The sequence below is a fragment of the Coenobita brevimanus genome, chromosome 69 (assembly GCF_032717465.1).
Source record: "Coenobita brevimanus isolate Jiangsu-jjx chromosome 69, ASM3271746v2, whole genome shotgun sequence".
NCBI classification, from domain to species: Eukaryota; Metazoa; Arthropoda; class Malacostraca; order Decapoda; family Coenobitidae; genus Coenobita; species Coenobita brevimanus.
Genome location: NC_137022.1, coordinates 30473563 through 30500762, shown reverse-complemented (window position 1 = coordinate 30500762; position 27200 = coordinate 30473563). Strand labels below are relative to the sequence as shown.

The following is a 27200-nucleotide window of genomic DNA, read 5'->3' as shown; positions in this document are numbered from 1 at the left end:
AATATAACTTTACAATTGAACATAAAATAATATAGGGTTGCAACAGCAGCGAAAGGGCTAAGTACGTCATTGCTTCCATATATTCTGCGTGTCTTATTATAAAACTTGTTATATATGTAAATGTTATACAACCAAGTTACGCAGGAGCCCCCCTAGTTGTGTGGAAGCTCAGTTGATTGGCAGGGCCGCAGGGGTCGACCAGCACGATCAGCTGTGCAGTGTTTGCAATATGTCCGCTTTGTCTCGTTTTACCCCGGTCCTCAGGAGCACTGTCAGTACGTATGGTTACGTAGTATATAGAGTAATCTTGTGATTGTAATTTTTCAATAATGAGCGCTGTGTATGTTGTGGAACATGAGGTGGAAAGTGGTAGTGTTGCGGCAAACCCCGGGTTATATAACGAAAACAAACCATTTCGTCTACCGCAATTTTCACTTTTAGTAATAAACCAAGGCAGCACCTTCGGTTTGTATCACTTCCTTTGTTTAGTATCAGGTCAAAGCAACCCATTTAATTTCTGGATGAAATCTAAGTTAAGGGGCACCACTTTTTAAAAACGTTCAATTGACCTTGCTCTTAAGATTAACCGTAGCAGCCAAGTGCTAACTTGTTAAGTTAGGCATGCAGCTCAGTCCCGGAGGGTCTATCTATCTATCTATAGCCCGACGCCCTAATCCCGCAAAGGGTGGCCGCAGACAAAACGCCTCCAAGTCACTCTGTCACCCACCATTCGACTACCCTCCCCCCAACTTACCCCCCCTCCCTCATATACCTCTCAACTCCATCCCTCCACCTCATCCTCGGTCTACCCCTCCCTCTCCCTCCCTCCACCTCACCTACATACACCCTCTTAGTCAGTCTTTCATTCTCCATTCTCTCCACATGTCCAAACCACCTCAGTGTATTTCTCCTAATCTTTTCAACCACATCCACATCTACCCCACAATGTTCCTTCACTTCTTCATTCGTCAATTGACCCGGAGGGTGGTGGACACAAATAAATGGACACAGCTTCTCCTATCCCCCACCATCTCTATCTGCATCCTACACTGGTTTAGATAACACTGCTCATCCCTCCACCTCTCCTTCTCCATGCCTCAGTTTACATTAGCAGTTGAATGCAAAATGTGATTTTTTATGCATCCCTGACATTAAACAAGGACTGCCGGTCGAGATGAGAATTTACCAGTGACTAGTACAGGCAGGCCCAATTAAAATATCACAGCTTTTTACTATGAAGTAAGTTTCCAAGTTTTCGACAGTCATGGCTACCGTAGTGTAAATTATTCTGTTAAAGTGAAGACTTAGTGAACTACTATATCACTTATTACAGATCCTGGGGCATCAGCAGTGTTGGTGAAGAGGCATAACACTACCAAGGTGAGTCATAGTTAAACCTTTCATTCCAGTTGTAACATTTCATCAGTATTTTTACAGTATCCATGTGATTTGGTTCAGCTTAGGAAGAGTCCCATTTTAATTATGTTGATGAGGATATTTAGATTATTCAACCCCTCCAGTTTGAAAAGCCTTCCCAAAATTCAAAGAAAACCATCAGGAAATAGCAATATATATGGAAATTGTGTCTCATCAGAGATTGAGAAAAAAATGAGGACCATTCATTTTGTTTTGTTTTTGAAGGTTCCAACATGCTTGCATGCCTTTGCCTTGGTCACCTAATGACAGCTCTGTGTGCTGCTCGATCTCTGGCAGCTTCCCAATGCAGTCCCTCATCCCTAAGCATCCTAGGTTGTCTTTTTCTGTCTACCTCTCACAGCCCTACTCCTAACAGTAACGTTTCTCACTTTCTATCTATCTATCTATTGCCAGACGCTTCAATCTCATTCAGGGTGGCCACAAACAAATCGCCTCCACGTCGCTCTGTCCCCCGCCATTTCACTGCCCCGCTCCCAACTCACACCCCCCTCTCTCATATACCTCTCAACCCCATCCCTCCATCTCATCCTTGGCCTCCCCCTCCCTCTTCCCCCCTCAATCTCACTCACATACACTCTCTTCGTCAGTCTTTCACCCTCCATCCTCTCCACATGGCCAAACCACCTCAGTGTGTTCCTCATAACACTTCCTATCACATCCACATCCACACCACAACGCTCCTCTATATCCTCATATGTCATCCTGTCTCTCCATGTGACTCCACAGGCTTCTCTTAAATAACTCATTTCCACTACTCTCACTCTTGACTTGTGTCCTTCCAACAATGTCCAAGCTTCACTTCCATACGTTAGAGTTGGTATCACAATACTGTCATGTAGTAACTTTTTCACTTCCATGCTCACTTCCCTGCTTCTTATTACTGCTTTCAAGGAACCAGCAGTATCCTGCTGTACCCTTTCAAGCACTTCACCCTCCAAACCTCGATCCTTACTCATCACACTACCCAAGTATGGTACTTAAACTTACTCACATTTTCCAATTCCTCACCATCCAATCTCGCTGTACATTCATTGACTTCACCTGTCTCAAAGACCATCACTTTACTCTTCCCTACGTTCACCTTTAGAGTCCGTTTCTTACACACACTCCCAAACTCATCCACCAAGCCTTGCAGCTCTCCTTCGTCTTCACTCAACAACACAGTACCATCTGCAAACAACAGTACAGGGAGTTTCTAAACACTACCCTCTCTCACCAGGGCCACTCCAACATCCACTACCCTACCTTGTACCTCTTTTATTACCCCATCCATGTACAGATTGAACAACCGTGGAGACATGACACATCCCTGTTTCAACCCAACCTTCAAAGAGAAAAATTCACTCGGTTCACCATCCACATGCACTGCAGCCTTAGCACCATCATACATACTGTTCACAGCATTCAGCAACTTCCCATCTACTCCATATATTCTTAATACTTTCCACTTTCTGCACCCAGTTATTATAATGATAATAACTGATAACCACAGACATATGGACCACTGGCTGATGAGGACCGCATCTTTACCAACCTGTATGGGCGTCATGACTGGAGGATCAAGGGAGCTCTGAGCCGAGGGGACTGGTTCAAGACCAAGGAGATCCTGCTGAAGGGTGCAGACTGGATCCTTGGCGAGATCAAAACATCTGGTCTGCGTGGTCGTGGAGGTGCTGGCTTCCCCACCGGCATGAAATGGGGCTTCATGAATAAGCCGTTAGTATTTGTATCTTTACGGTTGTCAATTTGTTATCGCATGATGGAACTCAGCCTCTCTCACACTGTGAATACCAAGTCATGGGTAGTTGAAATTTGATGAACCTAGACATAGGAATTGAAATGTACACTGTTAACCCTTTAACCGCGGGTGTCATTCCAGAATGACACTGCAAAAACTGGACCAAACCGCGGGTGTCATTCTCGAATGTTTGTGAATATTTTGAATACCCCGCGTTTTTTCCGTGCGCCAGTTGTTTCAAGGGAGAGTAGCTATTAAGTTCTTTCACTCCAGCCAACCTCCACCTCCCTCTTCCCCCCCCTGGGGCCCCACCTCCCACCCCCTGGGCCCCCCACCCCGCCCCGGACCAAACACGCATCAGTATCTGTCCAGCTGTGTGAGTGACAACACTGCTGATGTGATAGTGAAGTGCAGGCAATTACAGTGCCTTTTACCTGCCTTAGTGAACACAGAGTGGGTGTTTATCGTATGTGCAGTGTTCATATATGTTTATAGTATTATTATCAGAATGAGGTTGGCATTTGGTAATGGTGTGTGAGCGAAAAATAGTGATTACAACACCGCTGATATGGCAGTGAAGTGTGGGCAATTACAGTGCCTTTTACCTGCCTCAGTGAACACAGAGTGGGTGTTTATCGTATATGCAGTGTTCATATATGTTTATAGTATTATTATCAGAATGAGGTTGGCATTTGGTAATGGTGCGTGAGCGAAAAATAGTGATTACAACACCGCTGATGTGGCAGTGAAGTGCAGGTAATTACAGTGCCTTTTACCTGCCTCAGTGAACACAGAGTGGGTGTTTATCGTATGTGCGGTGTTCATATATGTTTATAGTATTATTATCAGAATGAGGTTGGCATTTGGTAATGGTGTATGAGCGAAGGTAATGGTGTGTGAGCGAAAAATAGTGATTTTACACCCCTCACTTCTAACGGCACTGCCCGTCCTGTGAAAGTCAACAGAGTCATGAAACCTACATCAATGGAAAGCTGAAGGTTAGTACTTTCTAATGGTACCTTATTTTTTTCTCTAGCTTTATTCTGTGCAGAATTATTAAGGTTTAAAGGTTTGTTTACATTTGGCTGAAACCCCCGCGGGAGAGGACAGTCAGGCCAAAACAATGCCCGCGGTTAAAGGGTTAATGCACACACTGCTTTCAGATATGCCAGGTTTATACAGTGTTTTTGTTACAGACACACTGCACAAATGATTGAAATTCATTGTTGAAACACAGTAAGCACATCAAATCCGGTTTTTAATGGAAAGGAAAAATTCACTTAGAAGTACCGTTTTTATATGCATGAAGGTATTAATTGCCATTCTTTGTTCCATGAAGTTCTGATGGTCGGCCAAAGTACCTGGTGGTGAATGCAGATGAGGGAGAGCCTGGCACATGTAAGGACCGTGAGATCATGCGCCACGACCCCCACAAGCTGGTGGAGGGGTGTTTGGTGGCCGGCAGAGCCATGGGAGCACGCGCTGCATACATTTACATCCGTGGAGAGTTCTACAACGAGGCTTCTAACATGCAGGTTGCCATCAATGAGGTGAGTTGGGACAAAAATAGGACAGTACCGGTAAGGAATTTGGTGATCATTGTGGCTGGCATGCCCACTTGTCATAAGTACCGGTACTCAGCTTTTACTTTTCATATTCAGGGTGTGTTTTATGGAGCCTGAAATGCATCTGATTCATATAGTAGTGGGAAATAAGGGTAGGATAATGATCAGGCAGCTATTACACCATTATCACACAGACCTTTTCTTCACACCTATAGGTGGGGTGAGAGAGGATCCAGAAAACAATGATTGATGGAGAAAATAACTAAAAGTCTGACAGTAATAACATTTACTTATATTTACAACAGGCATACAAGGCTGGATTCCTAGGCAAGAATGCATGTGGGTCTGGGTATGACTTTGATGTGTTCATGCACCGTGGAGCTGGGGCGTACATCTGTGGGGAGGAGACAGCGCTTATCGAGTCGCTGGAGGGCAAGCAGGGCAAGCCACGCCTCAAGCCACCATTCCCTGCTGATGTGGGTGTCTTTGGGTGCCCCACCACCGTTGCTAATGTGGAGACTGTTGCAGTGGCACCGGTTAGTACGCTATAGTTCATTCTCCTTAATGTGACTTAAGATTTCTTTCATTTGCTGCCAGTTGCACATTATTCAGTGGCAGAAAGACAATGCCATCGCTGTACATCCTTCTCATAGTGCTTTTTTGTGCTCAGTATCATTCAAATGTCAACCTGTAATTACAGCTCAGTGTTCAGGATGGAGACATGGCAGTTTTAGGCAAAGTTGGTGTGAAAAGATTATAATTGCATGTTTTGCTTCATTTTTACAGTAAATATTCATTATAAGTCAGGGCTGTGGTCCAAAATATCACAACTTTTTAAATACAACTGCTAAAGTAAAGTAGTAGGAACTGGGCAATGGTCTGGTGGTAACAGTGGAACTTTATTTGGTTACAGTAGCTTTTTATAATTTACTATGGATTTATTAGCAAAAATCAATGAAAAAAAATATGAGTACTTAATGCACAGGACTTCCCCATTGATTGTCTGTACAGTATATATATTGTGAAAGAACAGACAGTCTGAATGTCATGTGTATTTGCAGACTATTTGTCGTCGTGGGGGCACCTGGTTTGCCACTCTGGGTCGACAGCGCAACAGTGGGACGAAGTTGTTCAACATCTCTGGCCATGTAAACAATCCCTGCACTGTGGAGGAGGAGATGTCCATTCCGTTGCGAGACCTGATTGAGAGGCATGCTGGTGGAGTCACAGGGGGATGGGATAACCTGCTGGGGGTTATTCCAGGTGGCTCCTCAACACCTGTTATTCCCAAGCAGTGAGTTGATCTCTTTTATGCATATACAGTACAGGTGGTCGCACAGGCATGCAGTCAGTCACATAGCCTTATATATTCAGTCAGTCAGCCTTACAATCACATCTTCAGTCAGTCAGCCTTATAATCGCATCTTCGATTGGTCAGTCAGCCACACAATCACATCTTCAGTCAGCCATACAGTCACATCCTTAGTCAGTCATACAGGCGCATTGTCAGTCGTCCTTTCAGTCACATATTTATTAACATATACACATAAATACGTACACATATGGATTGTCAGTGTCATAGTTACACCTTCAAGGACTCTCGCAAAGGGGTACTGAATGACTTAATGTGTTATGTAAATTATACTCTCTTCACTTTAACTTGTCCTAAAATTTGCCATCCCTCCATCTTGAAGGCTGAGATATATCCATTATGAATGAAGAGGTGAGACAAGCTGTGGCACAAAAGTAGAAAGCATTTAGTGAGTGGATGGGAAGCAGGGGCATGGAGGAAGTTTTGAGAGACAGAAGAGAGAGTTATATGTAGAGAGGAAGAGAGAGGTGAAAAGATTATTAAGAGAATAAAAAGAGAGAGTGGATAAGGAATTTGAATGTAAAGTGGAGGAAATGTAAGAAAATGTTCTGGAAAGAGGCAAAGAGAGTAAGACAGAGTGATAAAGAAATTAGTCAGGGAGTGAAAGATAAAAATGGTAGATTGCTAGTGGAGAAGGGAGAAAAGGTGAGCAGATGGAGAGAACACTTTCAAGAACTGTTAGACATAGAAAATGAAAGTGATGCAAGGATAAGTGGCTGGGGAATGACTGGGAGGAGGAGGAAGGTGAGAAGAGAGGAAGAAATCAGTAGGATGAAAGCAATGAAGAAAGTCAAAATGAGGAAAGTCCCAGGAATTGGTGGAGTGTTTGGTGAAATGCTGAAGCTTGGGGGAGAGATAGTAGTAGAATGGATATGGAAGATGTGCAGATTGGCCTGAGAGGAAGATAGAGTCCCAGAGGATTGGAAGTCAGGTATAATTATTCTCCTGTACAAAGGAAAAGGGGGGAAAAGAAGCATGTGGTAATCATAGGGGCATTTGTCTTAAATTGTAACAGGAAAAGTGTATCGTAGGATACTTACTGACAGAGTTAGGGAAATAACAGAGGAGTTAGTTGGTAATGAACAGAGAGGTTTTAGGAAGGGAAGAGGTTTCTTAGATCAGATATTCATTCTTAGGTCATTAATGGAAAAGTTTCTAGAGAAGGAAAAGAAGTATGTGGCCTTCATGGATTTGAGAAAGCATATGACAGGGTGGCTAGACAAGGAATGTGGAAAATATTAAGAATATAATTATGGAGTAAATGGGAAGTTGTTGAATGCCATGAAGAGTATGTATGAGGGGGCTAAGGCTGTAGTGCATGTGGATAGTGAACTGAGTGAATTTTTCTATTTGAATGTTGGATTGAAATGGGATGTGTCATCTCCATGGTTGTTCCATCTGTATATGGATAGGACTATAAAAGAGTTACAAGGTAGGGCATTGGATGTTGTAGCGGCTTTGATGAGAGAAGGCAATGTTTGTAAACTCCCTGTATTGTTGTTGGCAGATGATACTGTATTGCTAAGTGAGATGAAGGGGAACTGCAAGGCCTAGTGAATGAGTTTGGAAGAGTGTGTAAGAAATGGAATCTGAAGGTGAATGTAGGGAAGAGTAAAGTTATGGTCTGCAAGAGAACTGAAGTCACTGGATGTACAGTGAGGTTGGATGGTGATGAAGTGGAAAATGTCAGTGCATTTATGTACTTGGGTAGTGTGATGAGTAAGGATGGAAGTTTGGAGGGTGAAGTGCTTGAAAGAGTACAACAAGGAAGAATGGTTGGTGGTTCAATGAAAACAGTGATAAGGAACAGGGAAGTGAGCATGGAAGTAAAAAAGTTGCTGCGTGACAGTATTTTGAAACCAACTCTAACATATGGAAGTGAAGCTTGGACGTTGTTAGAAGGACACAAGTCAAGAGTGAGGGCAGTGGAAATGAGTTATTTGAGAGGAGCATGTGGAATTACATGGAGAGAGAGACTGACAAACGAGGAAGTGAGGGAGCGCTGTGGTGTGGATGTGAATGTGATATAAAGTATTAGAAATGCGTTGAAGTAATTTGGACGTGTGGAGAGGATGGAGAGCGAGAAGCTAATGAGGAGAGTGTATGTGAATGAGGTGGAGGGAGAGCCCAAGGATGAGATGAAGGGATGGAGTGGAGAGGTATAAATATGAGAGAGTAGGGTGTGAGCTGGGAGCAGGGCAGCGAAGTGGCGGGGGACCGGGTGACATGAAGGCAATTTGTTTGTGGCCACCCTTTACAGGATTAAGGCATCTGGCAATAGATAGATAGAACACTAGAAAATGTAGTTGATCATGAAGATGTCCAATAGAAAGGATGTAATGCCTTAGTATTGCCTTTTTCTGTCACTAAGCTATACGAAATAAGCTGCAAAGGACAAAAGTTGAGACCAAATTTTTCAAACTATAGTAGCCTAGCTTCAGTTTACCATTACTCAGAGTGGGTCTTATAGCATTTGCCATTACTAATACACTTTAATTACAGTACTGTAGGTATGATGTTCAGAGATGACACAAAGGTACTTTATTTACTGTATAATATTGCAGTACAATATTCACATTTCATATGACACTAAATCTTGCAGAGTGTGTGAGGAGGCTTTGATGGACTTTGACGGCCTGGTGGCTTGTCAGACGTCACTGGGAACAGCTGCCGTCATCGTTATGAATAAACAGACGGACATTGTCAGGGCTATAGCACGCCTCATTGAGTTTTACAAGCATGAGTCGTGCGGCCAGTGCACCCCTTGCCGTGAGGGAGTTAACTGGATGTACAAGATCATGACAAGATTTGGTAAGTCCATTTTATTTAGTCCATTTACTGTTTCTTTTATAGTAAATCCATAGTCTGTGTTCTTTAGCCATAGCAAATTCATTAGTGAAATTCATTTACTGTGTTTATTGTTTAGCAGTTAGCCAGCCCATTATAGTTGGTCCATTTGATAGAGTTCATTATAGTCAGTCTATTATAGGGAGGCTGTTAACTGGATGTACAGTTGCACCATTAAGTGATGTCCCAAACTCCACTGCAGATCAGTGGACTTTTGTGACATCACATCCTAGGGTGGCTGTACAAGATCATCAGAAGATATGGTGAGATCAGCATAAGAAGTCCATTATAGTTTGTTCTGCAGTCAGTACTCCTCCTGCCTTGAGAATGTCAGCTTGACATATAGGATGGTGATAAGCTTTGATGTATGTATGTGTATTTATGTATGTATATGGTTCTTTCCAGTGAAGGGTAATGCTCGGCCAGAGGAGACTGATGCATTGTGGGCATTGTCAAAGCAGATTGAGGGAAGTGGACTTATCATTTACAGGAACTTTTCAGAGTGATACAGTGGCTCATCAGGATTTTTTTCTTTTCCTCCAGTGAAGGGAGATGCGCAGCCAGATGAGATTGATGCACTGTGGGAGGTTTCAAAGCAGATCGAGGGCCACACCATTTGTGCTCTCGGTGATGGTGCTGCATGGCCAGTTCAGGGGCTCATCAGGCATTTCCGGCCTGTGTTGGAGGAGCGCATGGCTAACTTTGCTGCCACTAAGAAGGCTGTTGCAAATTGAAATTAGAATGGGATGTAATTCTGACACAAGGAATTAAACTTGGATGCTAAGGCCTGATGAACATGTAGTTGTAATGAAGAGGCCATTGTGAATTGAATGGGGCGTAATTGTGATGAACATTCATTACTGTACTTTTTTCTTTCTCTCTCTCTTTCGTTTAGTCAGTTGCAGAAAAACTTAGTTTGTCCATTGTTACCTGTAAAACAAATTTACCAGTTTCCCCAAGTTGAAGGAATCAGTTGTATTGACAGATATATTTTAGGACATCTCAGACATACAACAGTGATTGTATACAACATAGTAAGTCCCAGTTCTGTCACCTTTTTTTATTAATTTTATATACTGTTAACTCAGGAGAAAGTTACAGAAAAATTGCCCACCACAGTTCTGTTGGTAGTAAGTATATTACTGATTTACGAGTTTTTGTCAATTTTCAGCACCGGTTGCATGAAAAGAGTTGATATTCAGGAACACATCCCTACCCTGTCATGTGTACAGCTTGTACTGTGTTATGAATGTAGGAATTACATGATGACACTAAAAAGGTAACGTTGCTACCTTTCAAATATAGTACTGTGCAGTGTGGAAAAGCACTGAGTCGCGTATTTAAATATGAGTGCATTTGAGTAAGCATTGCGAGAAATTCTTACTCATTTTTTCTCATTATTCTCTTGAACTTTCTTCCGGTAACCAGTCTGGTTATGGTATATGTTTTATGCAGATAATTGTACATAGACTAATAAATTTATAATATATAAGTTGTAATTGTTTCATTTACCTCTCATATATATTATACTGTTCTTTCTTTAACAGTTTCTGTATGCAGCTGGTCATCGGGCTTGGTTAGGGTTACAGCCCATAAAATGTCACCAGTTGTACCATGGCCAACTCCGTGAGAGGTTCCTTGACTTCACTGTTGTTGTGGCCCCATGCTCATCTCAACATGGTACTGATGAACTGCAGGCTGAAGTTGGTCTTGGGCAGTTGACCATCCTCCTCTCTAATTACAGAGGGAGGTGAGGGACATGTATAACTGTGTAACACAGCTGTCTGGCCGTGTCGGTGCCAACATGTGAAGGTGTTCGCCAGCTATGATGACATAAAGCTAGTTAATTTATGCTGCCTCCAGATGAATACTCAAAAAATGCTTTTGGAACTGTGGGGTTAGAAACAGCCTTGATTAACCCATGCGTTGAACAATCATCAGACAGCAGTTGAAATAAGCTAAAAGGGGCCATCTGGATTCAAGGGGTTAAGGGCAAGCATGGTATTTTGATTAACTGACTGGCTTACTAAAGTACGATACAGTTACTCTTAAAATCTGAAAGGATAAAGAAACCTGCTATTAACCTAAATATATTTTTTTATTAGCATAACTTACATTTGGTTGAAAAACTATATAGGCCTTGGCATATAGTCCACACAATAATGAAATCCCAATACTGTAAATGAGATCTTTCCAAGCCCATATGCCAGGTTCTGACACTGCATGAAGAGGGCTCAGGGTAAAAAAAAACAAATAAACAAACAAAAAGTTAAAATACAGGTACTCACAAAAATTCTGTTATCAGTATAAATATAAAATGTCTAACTATCTGGTGAAGCAAAATTTAGCAGGGAATAAGGATGGAAATGCCTGAAAGCAAACTCAGGGGGTATCTCAGTACCTCCATGGTAGCTTAGTGGTTGGTGTTGCTAGCTAAGTTGTTGGCCAGATAACACCATGGTCATCCTTTGTGTGTGAGTAAATATGTGAACTGAGTAACGCATCTCAAGTAACACGTATGGGAGGTAACCATGGTAACCTGGATAATGCTATAACTTCTCCAGATACTCAGGTGCTTCCCAAGTCAAATAAAACTGTCTGATGGAAAAAGGAATAAAATGAAAAAATATCTGGTTAAAGGGAGATAAATCTTAAATGTCAATTACCTTAAACCTGAGAGGTGTAACTTGGAATAAGTCTGAGTGAAGGAAGTAGTGTGGTGTGAGTGTTAACGAATGTTTGGAGTGGCTATAAGTGTTTAAAAGTGAACAAATAACAGCCTGGAAGATGTAACATGGAATAAGGCTGGGTGGATGGGGATGTATCATAATTCAAATGTGAATGAATAACAGTCAGGGAGACGTAACATGGCATATGGTTGGTTTGATGCTGGGGTGCGTAGGTCCTGCATATGCACACTAAGCACATCTTTGTCCATCCCTCGGTACACGCCCGCCACTGACACATTGTCCTGCATCACCACTGTCGCACGCTGCCCCACCAGGGAAGTCATAGCCCACAGGAATCGCTCACGTAGTTCTGCACGACACTCCTGCTTCTCTCTCACTTTGCTCTCACTCTCCACACTCCCTGGCTCCATCTGTGATGGGTATAAAGTAAATAATTGTTATAAATCACCCAGCATCACCACTACCATCCTTAGAAATCACTCATATAGTTCTGCATGACACTCCTGCTTTTTCATTATCTTTCCTCACTCTCTGGCTCCATTTATTTTGGAATTTATAATCACTGACTGCATATAACTGTATTTGCTGAAGGTGTGGCAAGACCCACCATCTTCCTTTGTTGTATGTCTGTATACCTTTACAGCAATAGCTAAATATTTCAGGCAATGAAGTAAAGTCCTGTTGTGTGATGTTTGCTATAAGATTCTTACTGAAGGGCTGTACCTATAGTTTGGTGTCAGTTGATAAAACTGTATCTGAAGCTTGTGATCCTTCAATTTGAGTAATTCTTGCTCTGTGAATCCTTTCAGTGGCAGCTTACCATTTGTACAGTACCGAGGATGAGACTGCACCTGATGTGTGCATAATTAGTTTTGTTCTTTATAATATCAATTGCTTTTAGGATTAACGCACATCGCATTTACATACGCACTTCTCAGGTGTTATAAACTATTGATCTATACAACAAATCATGGAGTTATTTATGAAGAGAATGGATGAGTGACTTTCATCCAGTTTTGTAGATAACACATCCTGCAGTTTGGATGACGTCATAGGTAAACACGGCATCAGCTGACGTATAAAGTGGCATATTTCCCCAAAATAATCTCTACTAGCAAGTTTCACGAGGCAGAAAGAGGCCAGAAAAGGGGTATCCAAGCCCTCTTCTATCTGATATTGCCTAGAGAGTATTGGGTAAGTTGCTGACGAACGGGAGAGGAGAGATGCTGTGAGGGTGTGACGAGTGATCTGGAGCAAGTGGCCACCTCAAGGTTACATGTAGGAATGATTAATGTTTATAGTTCATTTACCTTAATTCGGTACAGATTTTAGGCCAAGTTTAGATGAAACGAGTATGGTATTGAATTGGTAGTATCCTAGTTTCAACTCTTGAATCGACCCGGTCAGTTTTGGGTTGTGCTATGATAGGATCTCTCCAGTACAAACACTTTCCAAAAGGAGTATGGGATGAAAGTCGAACTTACTCATACTGTGCTGGATTTATGTGTGCATGAGGAAAACAGTGACAAGGTCAAGAACATGCACTCTGTGTTTCTTCAGTTAGGTACCCTACTCAGGTAGTGCTATACTCCCCATCACATGATTAATTGCCATACCAATGAGAGACTTGCTATAATTACAGACTTCAGAGGTTTCAGGGGTGCTACCCAAACCATATACTGAAAATCCAAAGACACCCTTTTTTGTATATTGACTATACTTTGGAATTCATTATTGTCACAACCATTGAGAATTCCCAAATTTTCTTTTCCGTGCATGTTGCAGTGGAATTTCTTTTTTGCGTAGGGAAAATAGGTCCAAAGGGAACATAGTCCAGTGGAGGGAAACATACCCATGGGTGAGGATAGGTCATATGGAGAAAATGGGTCAGTGGGGAAAAATAGGTCCATAGAAGAAAGTAGGTCTGTAGGGGAAAATAAAGCCACAGAGAAGAATAGGTCCAAGGTAGAAAATAAATCCAAAGGGGAAAATTGATCCAAGGTGAAAAACAGGTCCATAGAGGGTGGTGGTTCCAAAGGATGAAAATTAGGTCAATGGAGGAAAATAGGTCGGTGGGGAGTGATCCATATGGGTTTGTAGCCAGAGACAGGCCTCTGCGCTTGTTCATATCTTAATTCAGACATCCTTTTTTGTCATTGTTAAGTTAATTTGTGATGTTTTACTGTACCCATTTTACCTTGCCTTACCCCCAAATTACCGTATGTCAGTCTTGAATCCTGTAGCAATAGTTTAACTCTAGAATGTGCTGATAATCATGAAGAGATGCAAGGGAAATGATGTATATACAGTCTTAGTATTACCCCATACCTTGTTTTGCCATGAAGGTACATGCAATAAACTGCTGAAGGACTAAAATCCAGGCTAAGTTAAGGTTAAAAATATATTAGGTACAGTAATGCTTTAATTGCATAGAACTTTTTAAATTTTGGTAATATGTTACCTGTTAATTAGTATAGTACAGGTATATATATTGTGTGTAGTTACAGTAATATGAAGTAAATAATCATGTGTTAATTGCTGTATTTATATACAGTATGTTCTTGTTAGTTGTTGGTGATGTGTTCCAGAATATTTCAGCTTTTTCCATACAGCTGCTACTGTTAACTTGAGGGGAAAGTAATCTCCATTTTAGGGATGGTAGCAAGGGAACTTGCATGGGCTATTTTCTTTAGCTTAGCATGGACTTAATAGCAGAAAATAACACGAAAAAATGTTGAATCTGTATAATTTCTGCATTTCAGATAGAGCTTCACACACAAAAAAATGGAGTCAGTATTCAACAAGCTGCGTTCAAGCATGACAAACGCTGCAACCAGCGCTGTGTCCAATGCTGTCCAGATCGCCTCACAGGTGTCCAACTACCTGCCTGGTAACCCAGTCACACGAGAGTTTGAGGCAACACAACACATCGCATCAGCTGGCCCTGGTCAGTTGTGTGGCAGTAGTGTGGGTGTGGGCTTAGACTTACTGACTAACTTAGGATGATTTTGTCATAATTAAAATTATGCCAAACTCTCTTCACTTTGGCTTTGCCTAAGTTTTCCTTCTCACCATTTTTATTACAGTACTTAACAAGAACAGTAAATTAACATTTACTACAGTACTTAACAGGAAAAATAAATTAACACTAAAACTCAAAAACCAACATGATGATTTTTCTTCCATAAGTAAGATAATACCAGTAGCTACTTCCTTCATTGTAACTTAGACAAAACTTGCCATCTCTCCTTATTGCATATTGAGCAGCAACAAGAAATAAACTAGAAAATGGTACCAAACAGTACTGGTCACTAAGAAGTGCAGGTCATGACTGAGGACCAGGGTTGGGATGATTGTTATGATATCATGTGATGATATTCTACTGCATTGTTGTGGAAGATGTACCAATAAAAGAGATTCAGGAATATAATACAGGTATTTCAATGTTTGATTTTATAATGCATTGCATTGTAGTAAAAATCTGTTGACAGTACAGTAATGTACTAAAAGTCTGCTGTGAAATGTGTACTGCATCTTATATGTTACAGGTCTGGTGTGGAAGGTGTACAAAGGATACAAGAAGTCGACAAAACAGGACGCAGCGATCTTCCTACTGGAGAAGCGACAGTTCGACAAGTGGGATAAGGCTGAGCGAGAGACCATGTTGGAACGCCTCAGGAAGGGTGTGTCACAGCTCACACGACTCAGGCATCCACAGGTTCGTTAAAATTAAGGGTATTCTTTCACTATTTTGGTTTTCATATTAAAACTGACTCAGAGCCAGGATTATAGGGACATGAGTGATGAGTGTATGGGTGTGTGGCCCATTTCATTGGACATGCAGTTCATTAATTTTCCCACTGCCATATTTTTCCTTTTCCTTGCTTCCTGGACCCTACCTCACCCCTCTGCAGGCCAGAAAAAGGGGCAATGTGATAATGATAATTTTGTGAAACACTAGTAATTGTTAGATTTGATCAGCCTGGATCATTCGTTGCCTTGTCACCAACTCCGGCTCACCTCACCCTTAACTCACAACCTCTCCATCCTTAATGTAGTACCCTTCTATTATTTATCCTTGTTTTTCCAGGTGCTAACGGTACAGCACCCCCTTGAAGAGTCCCGAGACACATTAGCCTTCGCCACAGAGCCAGTTTTTGCCTCATTGGCCAATGTGCTGTGCCAGACCAACAACCTGCCCTCACCACCTCCACCATCACTCAAGGACTTCAAACTGTATGATGTTGAGATCAAGTATGGTCTTATGCAGGTGAGTCTTGGTTTCGTCTGTGTAATATACTGTTGTTGGTTTGTTTTCACCTGATGGAACTGGTCCTTTTCCACAACTTGAATACCATGTTCTGATTACACCTGGCCATCAGTTAAGCCAAGAGGGGTCAGGGATCTTTATCAGATTAGAAAAAATGTGCAGTACTGTAGTTCACTGTGTCACATTTTTAGTAGAATATACTGGTACCGGTACTGTATTGTTCGAATGATGATGATATTAGTAAAGGTGTCATACTGCATATTGTAATAGAAGGTAGGATGATGGTGATGGTGTGATAGTGCCACATTTTTATTGAAAAATAAAGTTAGGATAATGGTGATGATGAAAATACATGTACTGCATATGATATATTACCAGCTGAGTGAGGGCCTGGCATTCCTGCACAACTCGGTAAAAGTGGTACATCGCAACCTGTGCCCAGAAAATGTGGTGCTCAACAGCCAGGGGGCATGGAAACTCTTTGGATTTGACTTCTGTGTACAAAACCAGGCACCTGCAGACCAGCCTGTAGGTATCACTTATTCATTTTAGGGTAAGCTGTCTTTTAGAACAATGAACTTGTTGTCAAAATAATTACATGCAGTAGCTATGTTCATTTAATATTCCCAGAAATATACCGTATATGTCGTAAATAATTCCTGGTAATTTTTTTTTTTTTTTTCGATAGATTGCATCCAAAAGGCATGCATATTGGAGTAGCTGTGTCCATGATATGTTTTTGTAGTAAAGTTCTTATTTAACTCATACCTGGTTTTGACATGCTACAGTATACCAGTACTGTTTGTTTATTATTGAGTGGTATAGGGTACAGTGAAGGATCAGAGCTGAAACATTCCTTGCTAGCGTGTGTCTCAGTGTTTTTGTTTTATACCTCTGAATTATTTATGAGATCCATACATGAGCAGTATAATTTTAGTTATTATTTCAGCCATTGTGATTTTGTTGTGTCCTTACAGCCATACTACCCTTTCGAGGAGTATGAACAAGGTCGTCCACCCCCATGCCAACCTTCTTTGGATTATCTTGCTCCCGAGTACGCCCTCACACACACCTTGGACACTGCTGCAGACCTCTACCCTCTGGCGGTCATCACGCATGCACTGTTCAACGATGGTCGCCCGCTTTTCACCAACCACGGCAGTTTTGACACATTCAAGAGAAACTGTTGTGAGGTGAGCCTTATGTGTCTACTGTAGGTGGCATAAAATTTTGTTGAGGTAGGAAGAGTTGAAAAACAGTCAGATTTTATGCACTTTTAAGTGATGGTCAGTCACTGCGTACAATGCAGGGCAGTTTTAACATATTCAAGAGGAACTGTTGTGAGGCGGGTCTTGTTACAGATATATGCTGTTGCTCAGAAACAGATGCTGCTTCATTTGTCCACGACAGTTTCCCCTCTGCTACCTTTCCCTCATAAGCCTCTGCCTGACGTACTATTGTTTGTCTAGGAACAAACAAGGCTAGGGAACTGACGGATAGTAGAGCTGGTTGGATGAATGTTGTGTGGATGCATCTATGACCAAGGTTTGACACCTATTTTTAACTTGACAGTCGTTGGATTGAAATTGTCAAATGGGTGAGTGTGAAACTACATGTGGAATGTATTTTGACCTATCAGGTGGAGCCAGGATTCCAGGGAATGGTAAGTGAATGGGAGTGTGGCTTATTTAATTGGGTAACTTTGGTTAGTATCTTATTTTATCATATATTCTGGCTCTCAGGACCCTTCCTCACCTTACCTTGGGGTGGGGAAAGAGGTCTGGATGATGATGTAATATTATCCATTTTCCCCTCCCTTACAGCTAAAGAACACCAACAAGCTACATCTGGCCAGCATACCTGATGGCGTGAGGTCAGAGGTGCGACTGCTCTTACACGCTACTCCTCAGCTCCGACCAGATGCCCTACAATTCTCAAAGGTTGGTAAATGAGGCCAAAAGAAGCAAAAAAAGAATACCATATCATGCAGATTTACACAGTTAAAGTTGTTGCAGTGAAAGTAGTATTTCTCTTATTCTCTTTCCTTTTTTTGCTTTTAAATCACACCAATCTTCATTTTTTTAGTTGGAAAAAGCTGGGAAAATGATGATGATGATTAGGGTGAAGGTGGCATTATTTGTAATGATAATTATAGTGATGATGGTAATGATTACAGTAATGATGATGATCAATACAGTGATAATGATGATGATGGTGGTGAGGGTGATGAAAAGGCTTAATTAAGCTGTGATGATGATTCAGATGATTATGAAAAATAAACAGTAAAGTTGCTCTATATTCAGATTCCGTACTTTGAGGATGTGGGTGTAAAGACGCTGAGCTACTTGGACCAGATGTTTCAGTGGGATAACATGCAGAAGTCACAGTTCTACAAGAGTCTGCCCACCATCATACCTCAGCTGCCTCACCGTGTCTGTGTACTCAGGTTAGTAGAAGTAGTTGCAACACCAAGCTCAACTGAATGTTGGGGGGCGCGGTAGCACAGTGGTAGTGCACTGGACTTGTGATCGGGGGATTGCAAGTTCGAGCCTCGCCCGGGCTGCCGTGCCGGGAGGGGTAGCTCCCTCCTGTAACCCTAGCGGGGCTATATAGTCCAATACAGGGCTTAGCTCGGGGGAACTCCATTTCTCCCATTTCAACTGAATGTTAACCCATTGGTCAGTAGGCAGAAGATCCCCTCCTCCTGCAGTCCAGTATCCTCTTTTGGGGGGGACAAGAAATGAGATAAAGGGAATTTTTGTAAGTGGGCAGTGGAGCAGCTTGGGTATGTCTGCCACCACATGAAGGCATCTCTCTCCAGTAGCGTGTGCTCAGGTTAGTGCATGGATTATACTTGGTACATCATATACAGGGTTCTTATTCTGTGATTTGAGGTCACTGCTGTTTGGCAGGTGTGTGTGCAAATCAGATCAAATTAGATCATATTAGTGACACCATGTTTCCTTGTAAGGAATCCCCATACAAGATTGAGGCATTGGCCATGGTACAGCAGATGTTTTCTGTAGACTGGAAGCCAAACCTAGTGTTAAAACCACCTAATTACTCCCAGACAGTTGACAGAAGCTGTTGGAAAAAGAAATCTAAGATGTGCAGCAAGATTTGTAAGTGTGAGAGTCTCATTTTGGAGTTTGTTTACTTGTAGCTGAATGTTTCTTACCTAAGGGTGATGATTATGTAGCTAGTTTCATGTTTGTAGCCACTATTCACTCTTATGGCAGTACCTCCCAGGGTCCATAGTGGCCATCCATATACTACCTATAAAGAGATCTGTGTTATATTAGGTAATTAACTTTGCTATGGGTCCTCCTGTTTCTTGTAGTAACAAAGGCCTACCCCATTCCAGGATTGTGCCAGCCCTAAACAAGGAATGTATAAATGCTACGATGGTTCCGTTTGTGTTGCCAGTGATCCTTCTTGTGGCTGAACGTGCTAGTAAAGAAGAGTTTGTTGATCATATACTGCCACACCTCATACCCATCATGAAGATGACGGAGCCTGTCCAGGTGAGCTGATCAGGGGAATATCATCATCATCATCAGTAATTTAATGTACTCATTTAATAGAATGTACAGTTTTGCTGAGTTTACAAAAATTTATTACATTATTACAGATTAAGTTAGCCTTTAAAGAAACAAGCTAACCTTTAAAGAAACTTCAAGAGTTACTTCTTCATGTAGATTTTGTATAAGTGCATCTCTGTATGGTAAGTGTTTGTACATAATAATTACTGTACTGTATTTATAAATGTAGCAGGAGAGGATTAAGAAAGAGTAGCCAACTAGGAGAGTGTATGTGAGTGAAACAGAGGGGAAGAGGGGGAGGGGGAAACTGAGGATGAGATGGAGAGATGGGGTGGAGAGGTGCTATAAGTGAGAAAGGGGGATGTGAGTTGAAGAGAGGGCAGGTTAATGTTGGAGCATTGGCTGACATGGAAGTGAATTTTTTTTGTGACCATCCTTTTTGGGATTAAGGCATCTGGCTATAGATGTACTAATATACAACTAGTGGAGCTTTGTAATCATCCTGCATATTGATAAAAGATGACATGTAATGAGGACCTATAAATATATCCATAGACTGAATGTGTGTGTTGTGAGGACATAGAAGTTTAGGCCTATGCCACTTTTTGATATCAGGTACTCTCTCTGTGTAATTGTCAGCAGCTGTGTACCCTTTTCATTTCAACTTGGCCTAAAAATGCCATATCTCCATTTTGAATACTGAGTAGTAACAGTGGAGTAATACTAGAATATGATGCTAGTCACAGGGAATTGCTATGAAAAGGATATATACCCATAGAATTGCCATATTCTGCAACTGAGATGTGAAGTATGCCACAAAAGGATGGAAATGTATATCAGGTTAAGGTGACTGAACTCTAAATCCTTATCACTCTTCCCACAGATCATGCTACAGTTGATGCAGAAGATGGAGTTGCTGTTATCCAAGACGCCTGCCAGTGCTGTGCGTGGTGATGTGCTGCCACTGCTGTACCGTGCACTGGAGTGTGATGTGCAGCAGATACAGGAGCTGTGTCTGAGTGTCATACCCTCCTGTGCGCATTTGGTTGAGGCGCATGCTATGAAAAATGCGCTGCTACCTCGTGTCAAGAAGCTCTGTTTGGCTACTGGATATCTCTCGGTAAGTTTAACCCCTCCAGTGTGATGATATTGTTTCTTATTTTCATTCAGGTGGCCAGTAGGTGGCAGACGACCTCGACGATAGCAGTGTGCATAGCATTTTTCACTCTGACTCTGAACAAGCAGTGTGTCCTTTATCAATTTATGTATAATTATAGTGGACATGATGATGAAAGTGTTGGGTAAGTGAAATACTTTGAGATGGTTTGGCCTTGTGGCAAGGATGGAGAATAAGGGACTGAGTAGAAGAGTGTATGTAAGTAAGGTGCAGGGATCGAGGAAGAGGAAGAGATCAGGAATAAGGTGGAGGGATGGAGTGGAGATATATATGAGAGAGATGGATGTGAGTTGGTGGGAGGGCACCCAAGTGATAGAACAGGGCAGCATGGAAGTGCGTTGTTTATTGCTACTCCTTGTAAGATTAATGGCATCTGGCAATAGATAGATAGAGATAGACGATGTTGCCACTCAGTGAAAGCATTGGTTAAGTGAGAAGTTTATCGTCAGTTGGAACCAGATTTGTGTAAATTGTAACAAAGAACTTCCTACTGGAGTATGCATTGTCTGTAATTGGTTAAGGACTCATGCAGTAAGTGGACAGGGCTTCTCTTATCTTTCCTCCAGAAAGTAAGTAAATAGTATAGTGGCAGTCATACTCCAAATCAGGGTTGACATGAAAAACCCAAATCTGATTTCAGGTGCGAGTGAACTGCCTAGTGTGTGTTGGTAAGATTTTGGAACATCTTGACCGCTGGCTGGTGATGGATGATGTGTTCCCCTTCCTAGAGACTGTACCATCACGTGAGGCGCCTGTCATCATGGCCATCATTGGTTAGTGAACTTATATTTGTCTCGTTTCTTGTTGTCATAATTGTTGGTCTTGGTCACGTGATAGTGGCTTTCCATGCAGCTTGATCTCATAACAGCCTTTCTCTTCAGTTCCTTATCCCTGAGTTCAAACTTGTTATTATATTCTTTTTATTCTAACTTGGCCTAAAACTGCCATCTCATCAGTTTGAATGCCCAGTAGTAGCAATGCATTAACACTAAACGATGATGCTGGTCATAAAAAGTGCTGTGGAAGGATGTAGAGCCATAGCATCATCTGTTTTTGTCACTCAGTTATGTGAAATAAACAACAAAAGGGAAAAAGTTTGGGCCAAGTTAAAGTAAAAGAAATTCTAGTATCTTGGTGCTGGAGTGGGGTAGTAACCAAATCAACCCTTAAATAGGACTACCGTATATTTGACCCTCAGCTAAGTTGAAAGGGGTTGGGAAGTGTAGTCAGATGAAAATAGATGGACTGTAGTGGTTGGGGGTGTGGAGGAGAGGGATGCATGTTTCTCTTAGCTGTGGCAAGAAAATTTAAACTGCATTTGTGAAAGTCACAGCCTGAACAGTGGCCTGCTCTCCATGGGTTAATTTTAGTGCAAGTGTCAGTATGGAATATAGGTAATAGGTTTGGATGATGTGTTGGATCCAACCTCACCGCTGACTTGTGGTTTTGATATTTTGCTTCCTCTCATTGTTTGTCGATCTTTTGTCAATACATCTCTTAAGTGGAAGTCGTGATGAGTGTAATGATGAAGAGAATGATAAATATGATTTCATATGATAATAATGTTCTAGACAGGTATGAACTTCTTTCAGCTTAGCAGTTCAGTGGAGATGATGTACTATATGATGAAATAAATGTTTTTGTGTTTGTGTAGGGATCTTCAAAGTGGCACTGACCCACAAGAAGCTGGGCATCAGTAAGGAGATCCTGGCTACCAAAGTTCTTCCATTCCTCTTCCCACTCAGCATTGAAAACTCACTTTCACCCACACAGCACACGGCGATCATGGCGCTGATTAAGGTATGCTTTGGTATTTGTGGTGTTGTAGTTTTCTTTTGCCTAACTTGGCTGAGGTTTACATTTTGGGGGCAACTTATTTCCTGTGGCTCAGTGGCAGAATAAAATAATGCTGTGGCTGTATTCTGTGTCCATTCCATAGCATTTCTTCCTGAATATTCTAGTTTTAATATAGTGTTAATATTCTTCTGTTAATGTAATCATGTCAATAGTCTAATGTTAAGCTAATCATGGTAATATTCTACGAGTACTGTCAATCTAATTCACAACAAAGCCTTGAAGAGTTAGAGATGCTAATTTTACTGCAAGTTAAAGTGAAAAGAATTTGTGGCACATTTTCACCTGACAGAACTGGGCCACTCCTGCAGTGCTGAGTTGTGACTGCATGAAATTTGTTGAAACCTTTGTTATGAGGTAGGAATGAGTTTGCATGGATACTAGTCACATCAGCCCTCTAATCTGGCTACACGTGTCCATCAGCTGACTGGATAGAAGTTAGGAATCTTTGTCAAGGTAGAACAGATTTACTATAATCTGTAGATGATCTGTTAGGACAAGTGGAAATGGGTGGGAGAGAGATACAGGTTAGAACTTGAATTCTTTGTTTTCTTAATGTTTTGGGCCACACACTACCTTCTGATGGGTTCTGTGTAGCTTGAAGCATTAGAGAAAATATAGAATTTAACCTCTAATCTGTCTTTCTCCCACCCAACAGCCATAATATATTTTTGTTTATTATTTATTTTCCAATATATCCATTAACCACATTTAGTGGTAGTCACATAACTATCAAATGGACATCTGGAGGTCTAGTGGGCTACGGATCATCAGGTGGATGTGCTGAGATGGATTTAAAACTGTGGGTTGGTTGAGGTTTATTACGTACATAATGCGACTTGAACAAATGGCTGGTCAGGCTTGTCATAATGTCTGGACTGAGTAACAGAGCCCCAGACTCCTATGCTCTTTATGGGGCTGTAAAGGACTGGATGATAGGTAGATAAGTTTGTTATTTTATTTTCTTATTTTTTTATTAATGTAATGCTAAACCATTATATGTTGTTGCAGGATATGACAGAGAAGGTTGAGATGGAACATCGCACCAAACTGGAACAACTGAGTTCCATTAAGGATGAACAGAAGTGAGAGTCTGGAGTTGTGCATCATTGAGGGGATTATCTGTTTGCACATCACAGTTTGTCTTAAGTTTTCCCAGCCTTAAGTAATATTACTCAATAGCCTATGTTCCTTCAAACTGAGATGCTTATTGTATTATAACGTTAGATTTCTTTTTTCCTAACAGTTCCCAGCAACGTTTGAGAAATGATTACTGGTTTTTGCACTTGGTTTAACTTTCAGTCCATAGAAAACATAAACAATCTTGTTATCTAGGTTTAATTTGCAGGTTCATTAAGAACTAGTCTTGTTTCAGCCACTGCCAGGTTAAAGTGTACATACTATAGTCCCAGAATCAGTCCACTGATGCGTACTTATGGCAGATGTTGTCAGGTTTATTTGAATAGAGTATAGTTTCTGAGTCTATCAGTGTGTTTACTTTTGCTGTCCCCTTCCAGAGCACTGACCCTGGCCATGCCCACAAACCTAAATGGGGGTGGAGTGTCTACTGCCACCAATGGGACTGGTCCAGTTTCGGCCATTGATGCCACAACAGATATGTTTGCTGGCCTGGAGGTGGGTGGGGGCGGCACCAAAACAAACACCACCAAGACACCATCACCTGCCACTCCACAGTCACCACCTACATTGTCTCTCCAGGATAAACAGAGGTGAGTGGGGGGAACAGAGGGAGGTTGGTGAAGAAAGAGACAGAATTTTGGAAAGATATGATGATGCACACTATACCCACCACATTCGTTTGTAGAAATAGGGTAGGATGTTGTTTTTGTTGATGATGATGATGGTACCTGCTCCATTTATTAATGACTTTCCTAGGGTTGTGGTCCCTGCCTCACCCCAGTAGGTTGGTGAAAGCAGCTGGGATAATGGTGATGATGATGATATTGGTTCTTACTTAACATCTGTACCTCTCCCACAGGTTGATGAAGGAGCAAGGGTTACAGGAGAACCTTCGCAAACAGCCACCCCTCTTGCCCTCCCCCCCACCACCCTCCGGCTCCATCACTAAGCATCCATCAGTCTCACAAACCTCCACCTCTGCCTCCCTTAGCTCCTCCATGATCACCTCCAACCTCAGCATGATGTCCAGTCCACAGCCAGCACAAGTTCAGGGTGGTGGGTTTGGCACAATGAACAATATTGGGATGGGGTATGGTCCCATAACGTCTGCTGTTCCCTCCACGGCACCCACCACCCTTTCAATGGGGTACAGTGCCATGACATCCGCACCCTCATCGCTGCCCATGAACGGCACTGTTGGCACGTCATCACCGGGGTATAACTCCTGGACGCAGCCACAGCAACAACAACAAAGGCCGCCAAACATGTCTGCCTTTGACAACCTCCTCCCGGCACAGAACCGAGCCCCCACCATGAACCAGATGGCACACATTTCATCCACTGCATCCTTGGGTAGTATGAATACCATGCCTCCTGGTGCCTCACTGGGCACCATGAACAGTGTATCATCATGCAATATGATGTCCCCAATGTCCAGTGCAACATTTGGCAACATGATGACCCCACTGCGTCCCACCTCGCTCTCCCCGGCCATGCCACCCCAGGCTTCCTCTGTCAAACCCCTCACCTCCTCCGACATCAATGACTTTCTCAGCTGAGGAATGTCTGCCTCATCCCCATACCTAATTACACACATCATTACACCCTTATTCCATCCTTATTATTCCATACTGCACCTTTATTATTTGTTATTACATCCTGTTTGTTCCTAATTACACCCAAATCTACTCTTAAATACAGGGTCGTATTTTAAGTGACTTGGGGATTCCGTAACACCTCTTCCTTACTGAATTATTCTGCCCATGAGTCTGTAGTATCACTTGTATGTTACCGGTACTGATGCAGACTCTATCAGTATTAAAATGATATAAATAATGTACCGTACAAGGAAATGTTAAGATGTAATATGCTTTAGAGAGTCATAGCACCTATTCTGTATCAGGACTGGATATTCTGTGCATTGCATATCACTATCCTCCTCATGTATGGTACTGAGACAGACAGTTTCAATATTAAATGGATATGAATTATGTAAAAGAGAAAGTTAAGGTATAATAAGCAGAATAAATGGTTAAGTAAGAGTTGCTAAGAGGCCTCCTGTGCCAGAATATGACCTATAGTTAATTGTATGGCTTGAGAGTTCCTTTAGTTTATTTTTATTACTTGTCATCATTCCATGGCTGATCTGCATAACCTCTTCATTGCAGTGATGTCTTTTTTTCACTTTATTGTGTTTGTTCCAAGATTATTTTTTTAAGGTAAGGGACATCCATACACAACAGGTGGGTAATGCACGCATGCACGCACGCACACGCGCACACACACGCACACACACGCACACACACGCACACACACACACACACACATTAGCTTTTGATTAATCCTTTGCAGAGTAAATGATCATTTAGGTATTTTATTCAAGCTAATGACAAATTATTTTATTCAGCACAACAAAGGTGTAAGAGAGAATTGTAAAGCTAGAGGGGTTAGATATAGCCTTCTTTAACTCTTTCAATGGAAGAGGGCTTTCCTGAGCTACATAAAACCAGTGGAGGTTGGAAGAATGAAGTAAAAAATGGATGTCAATGCACTGAAGGGGATAAGATATTTTTTGTGATATAATAGGCTGTAGTTGTTTGATTTCAGTTGATATTTTATACCAAGCATTTATGTATATATAACACTGTATACAGTGATTCATCTTTATTACAGCCCACCAGTATTCCCAGGATTTGTTTCTGGTTACTGGGACTTCTCACAGATGCATAAAATATTTTTTTGTTTTAATCCAAATGAGATACATAAATATGTGTATAACAGCTAAAGGGGTGACAGAGAGGTTTTAACCCTGTGACTGTTAAGACATTTCTGTGCTGGATAGATTGTCTGGTGATAATGTGACTGATATTCACTCAGGGACAAAGGTTTACCCAACATTTCAATGCTTCTACTTGTCACTTCCCTCTGCTAGTTAATATTGCAAGGTTGCCTAATATTTCGCCTCTTCTACTTGACACTTTCCTCTGCTGGCTAATATTGTGTGTTTGCCTAATATATTACCTCTTCTATTTGTTGCTTTCCCCTCCTTGCAGTACTGCATGTTTGCCTAGTATTTCACCTCTCCTGTTGGTGCTTTCCCCTGCTAGTTAACCTTTGAAAGTCAGTCCCTGTTCTGGAACTTGTGTCATGGGGACATTGGTCCCTTTTCCAGAACGTTTACTATACACCCTCAACCACTGCACCCCAACAGATCATTGGAGAAACTTTTGCCACCATTCATTTTGAAACTAAGGGTTACTACTTTCTTCTGTGTAACATTATTGTGATATATCTAACAGTTTTTACAAAAATGATTTTTGAAAATGACCTATTTTCAGCATCTGTGAGTGGGGGGAGAAAAGTCATTCCTCAGACACTCTTACATTCTCAGCCACTGCTTTGCAATAAAGAGTTGTACAGCAGCATGCTGGGTATAAAGATTTTTGTGATAGGTTTAATAGTCTCCATAGGAGCAATTTTTGAAAAATCACCTATTTTTTTGCGAAAATGCCCGCTCGTGACGGTTGATTTTATAAACAATGCCTGACTCCGAGGGGTTAATGCCTGT

At 41.7% G+C, this 27200-nt stretch overlaps 3 protein-coding genes across 3 annotated transcripts; 2 read left to right on the top strand and 1 right to left on the bottom strand.

The window, feature by feature from the left end:
- Nucleotides 1-189: 189 nt before the first annotated feature.
- Nucleotides 190-10453, top strand: ND-51 (NADH dehydrogenase (ubiquinone) 51 kDa subunit). Its single transcript, XM_080277382.1, has 8 exons — nucleotides 190-275; nucleotides 1334-1380; nucleotides 2930-3153; nucleotides 4515-4725; nucleotides 5046-5276; nucleotides 5802-6034; nucleotides 8715-8923; nucleotides 9503-10453. The coding sequence occupies exons 1-8, from the start codon at nucleotides 230-232 to the stop codon at nucleotides 9691-9693; spliced, it is 1392 nt and encodes a 463-aa protein (XP_080133508.1). The 5' UTR covers nucleotides 190-229; the 3' UTR covers nucleotides 9694-10453.
- A 1330-nt stretch (nucleotides 10454-11783) lies between these two features.
- LOC145406107 (gem-associated protein 7-like) lies at nucleotides 11784-12474 on the bottom strand. Its single transcript, XM_080277305.1, has 2 exons — nucleotides 12373-12474; nucleotides 11784-12059 (listed from the first exon to the last, which is right to left on the bottom strand). The coding sequence occupies exon 2, from the start codon at nucleotides 12057-12059 to the stop codon at nucleotides 11784-11786; it is 276 nt and encodes a 91-aa protein (XP_080133431.1). The 5' UTR covers nucleotides 12373-12474.
- A 290-nt stretch (nucleotides 12475-12764) lies between these two features.
- Nucleotides 12765-25409, top strand: LOC145406180 (SCY1-like protein 2). The gene is made up of 15 exons (XM_080277377.1): nucleotides 12765-12847; nucleotides 14416-14596; nucleotides 15198-15367; nucleotides 15740-15919; nucleotides 16298-16447; nucleotides 16897-17112; nucleotides 17743-17859; nucleotides 18223-18365; nucleotides 19284-19443; nucleotides 20345-20581; nucleotides 21279-21411; nucleotides 22293-22438; nucleotides 23504-23577; nucleotides 24010-24222; nucleotides 24492-25409. Exons 2-15 carry the CDS (start codon nucleotides 14434-14436, stop codon nucleotides 25189-25191), a joined length of 2802 nt encoding a protein of 933 aa, XP_080133503.1. The 5' UTR covers nucleotides 12765-12847; nucleotides 14416-14433; the 3' UTR covers nucleotides 25192-25409.
- Nucleotides 25410-27200: the final 1791 nt, after the last annotated feature.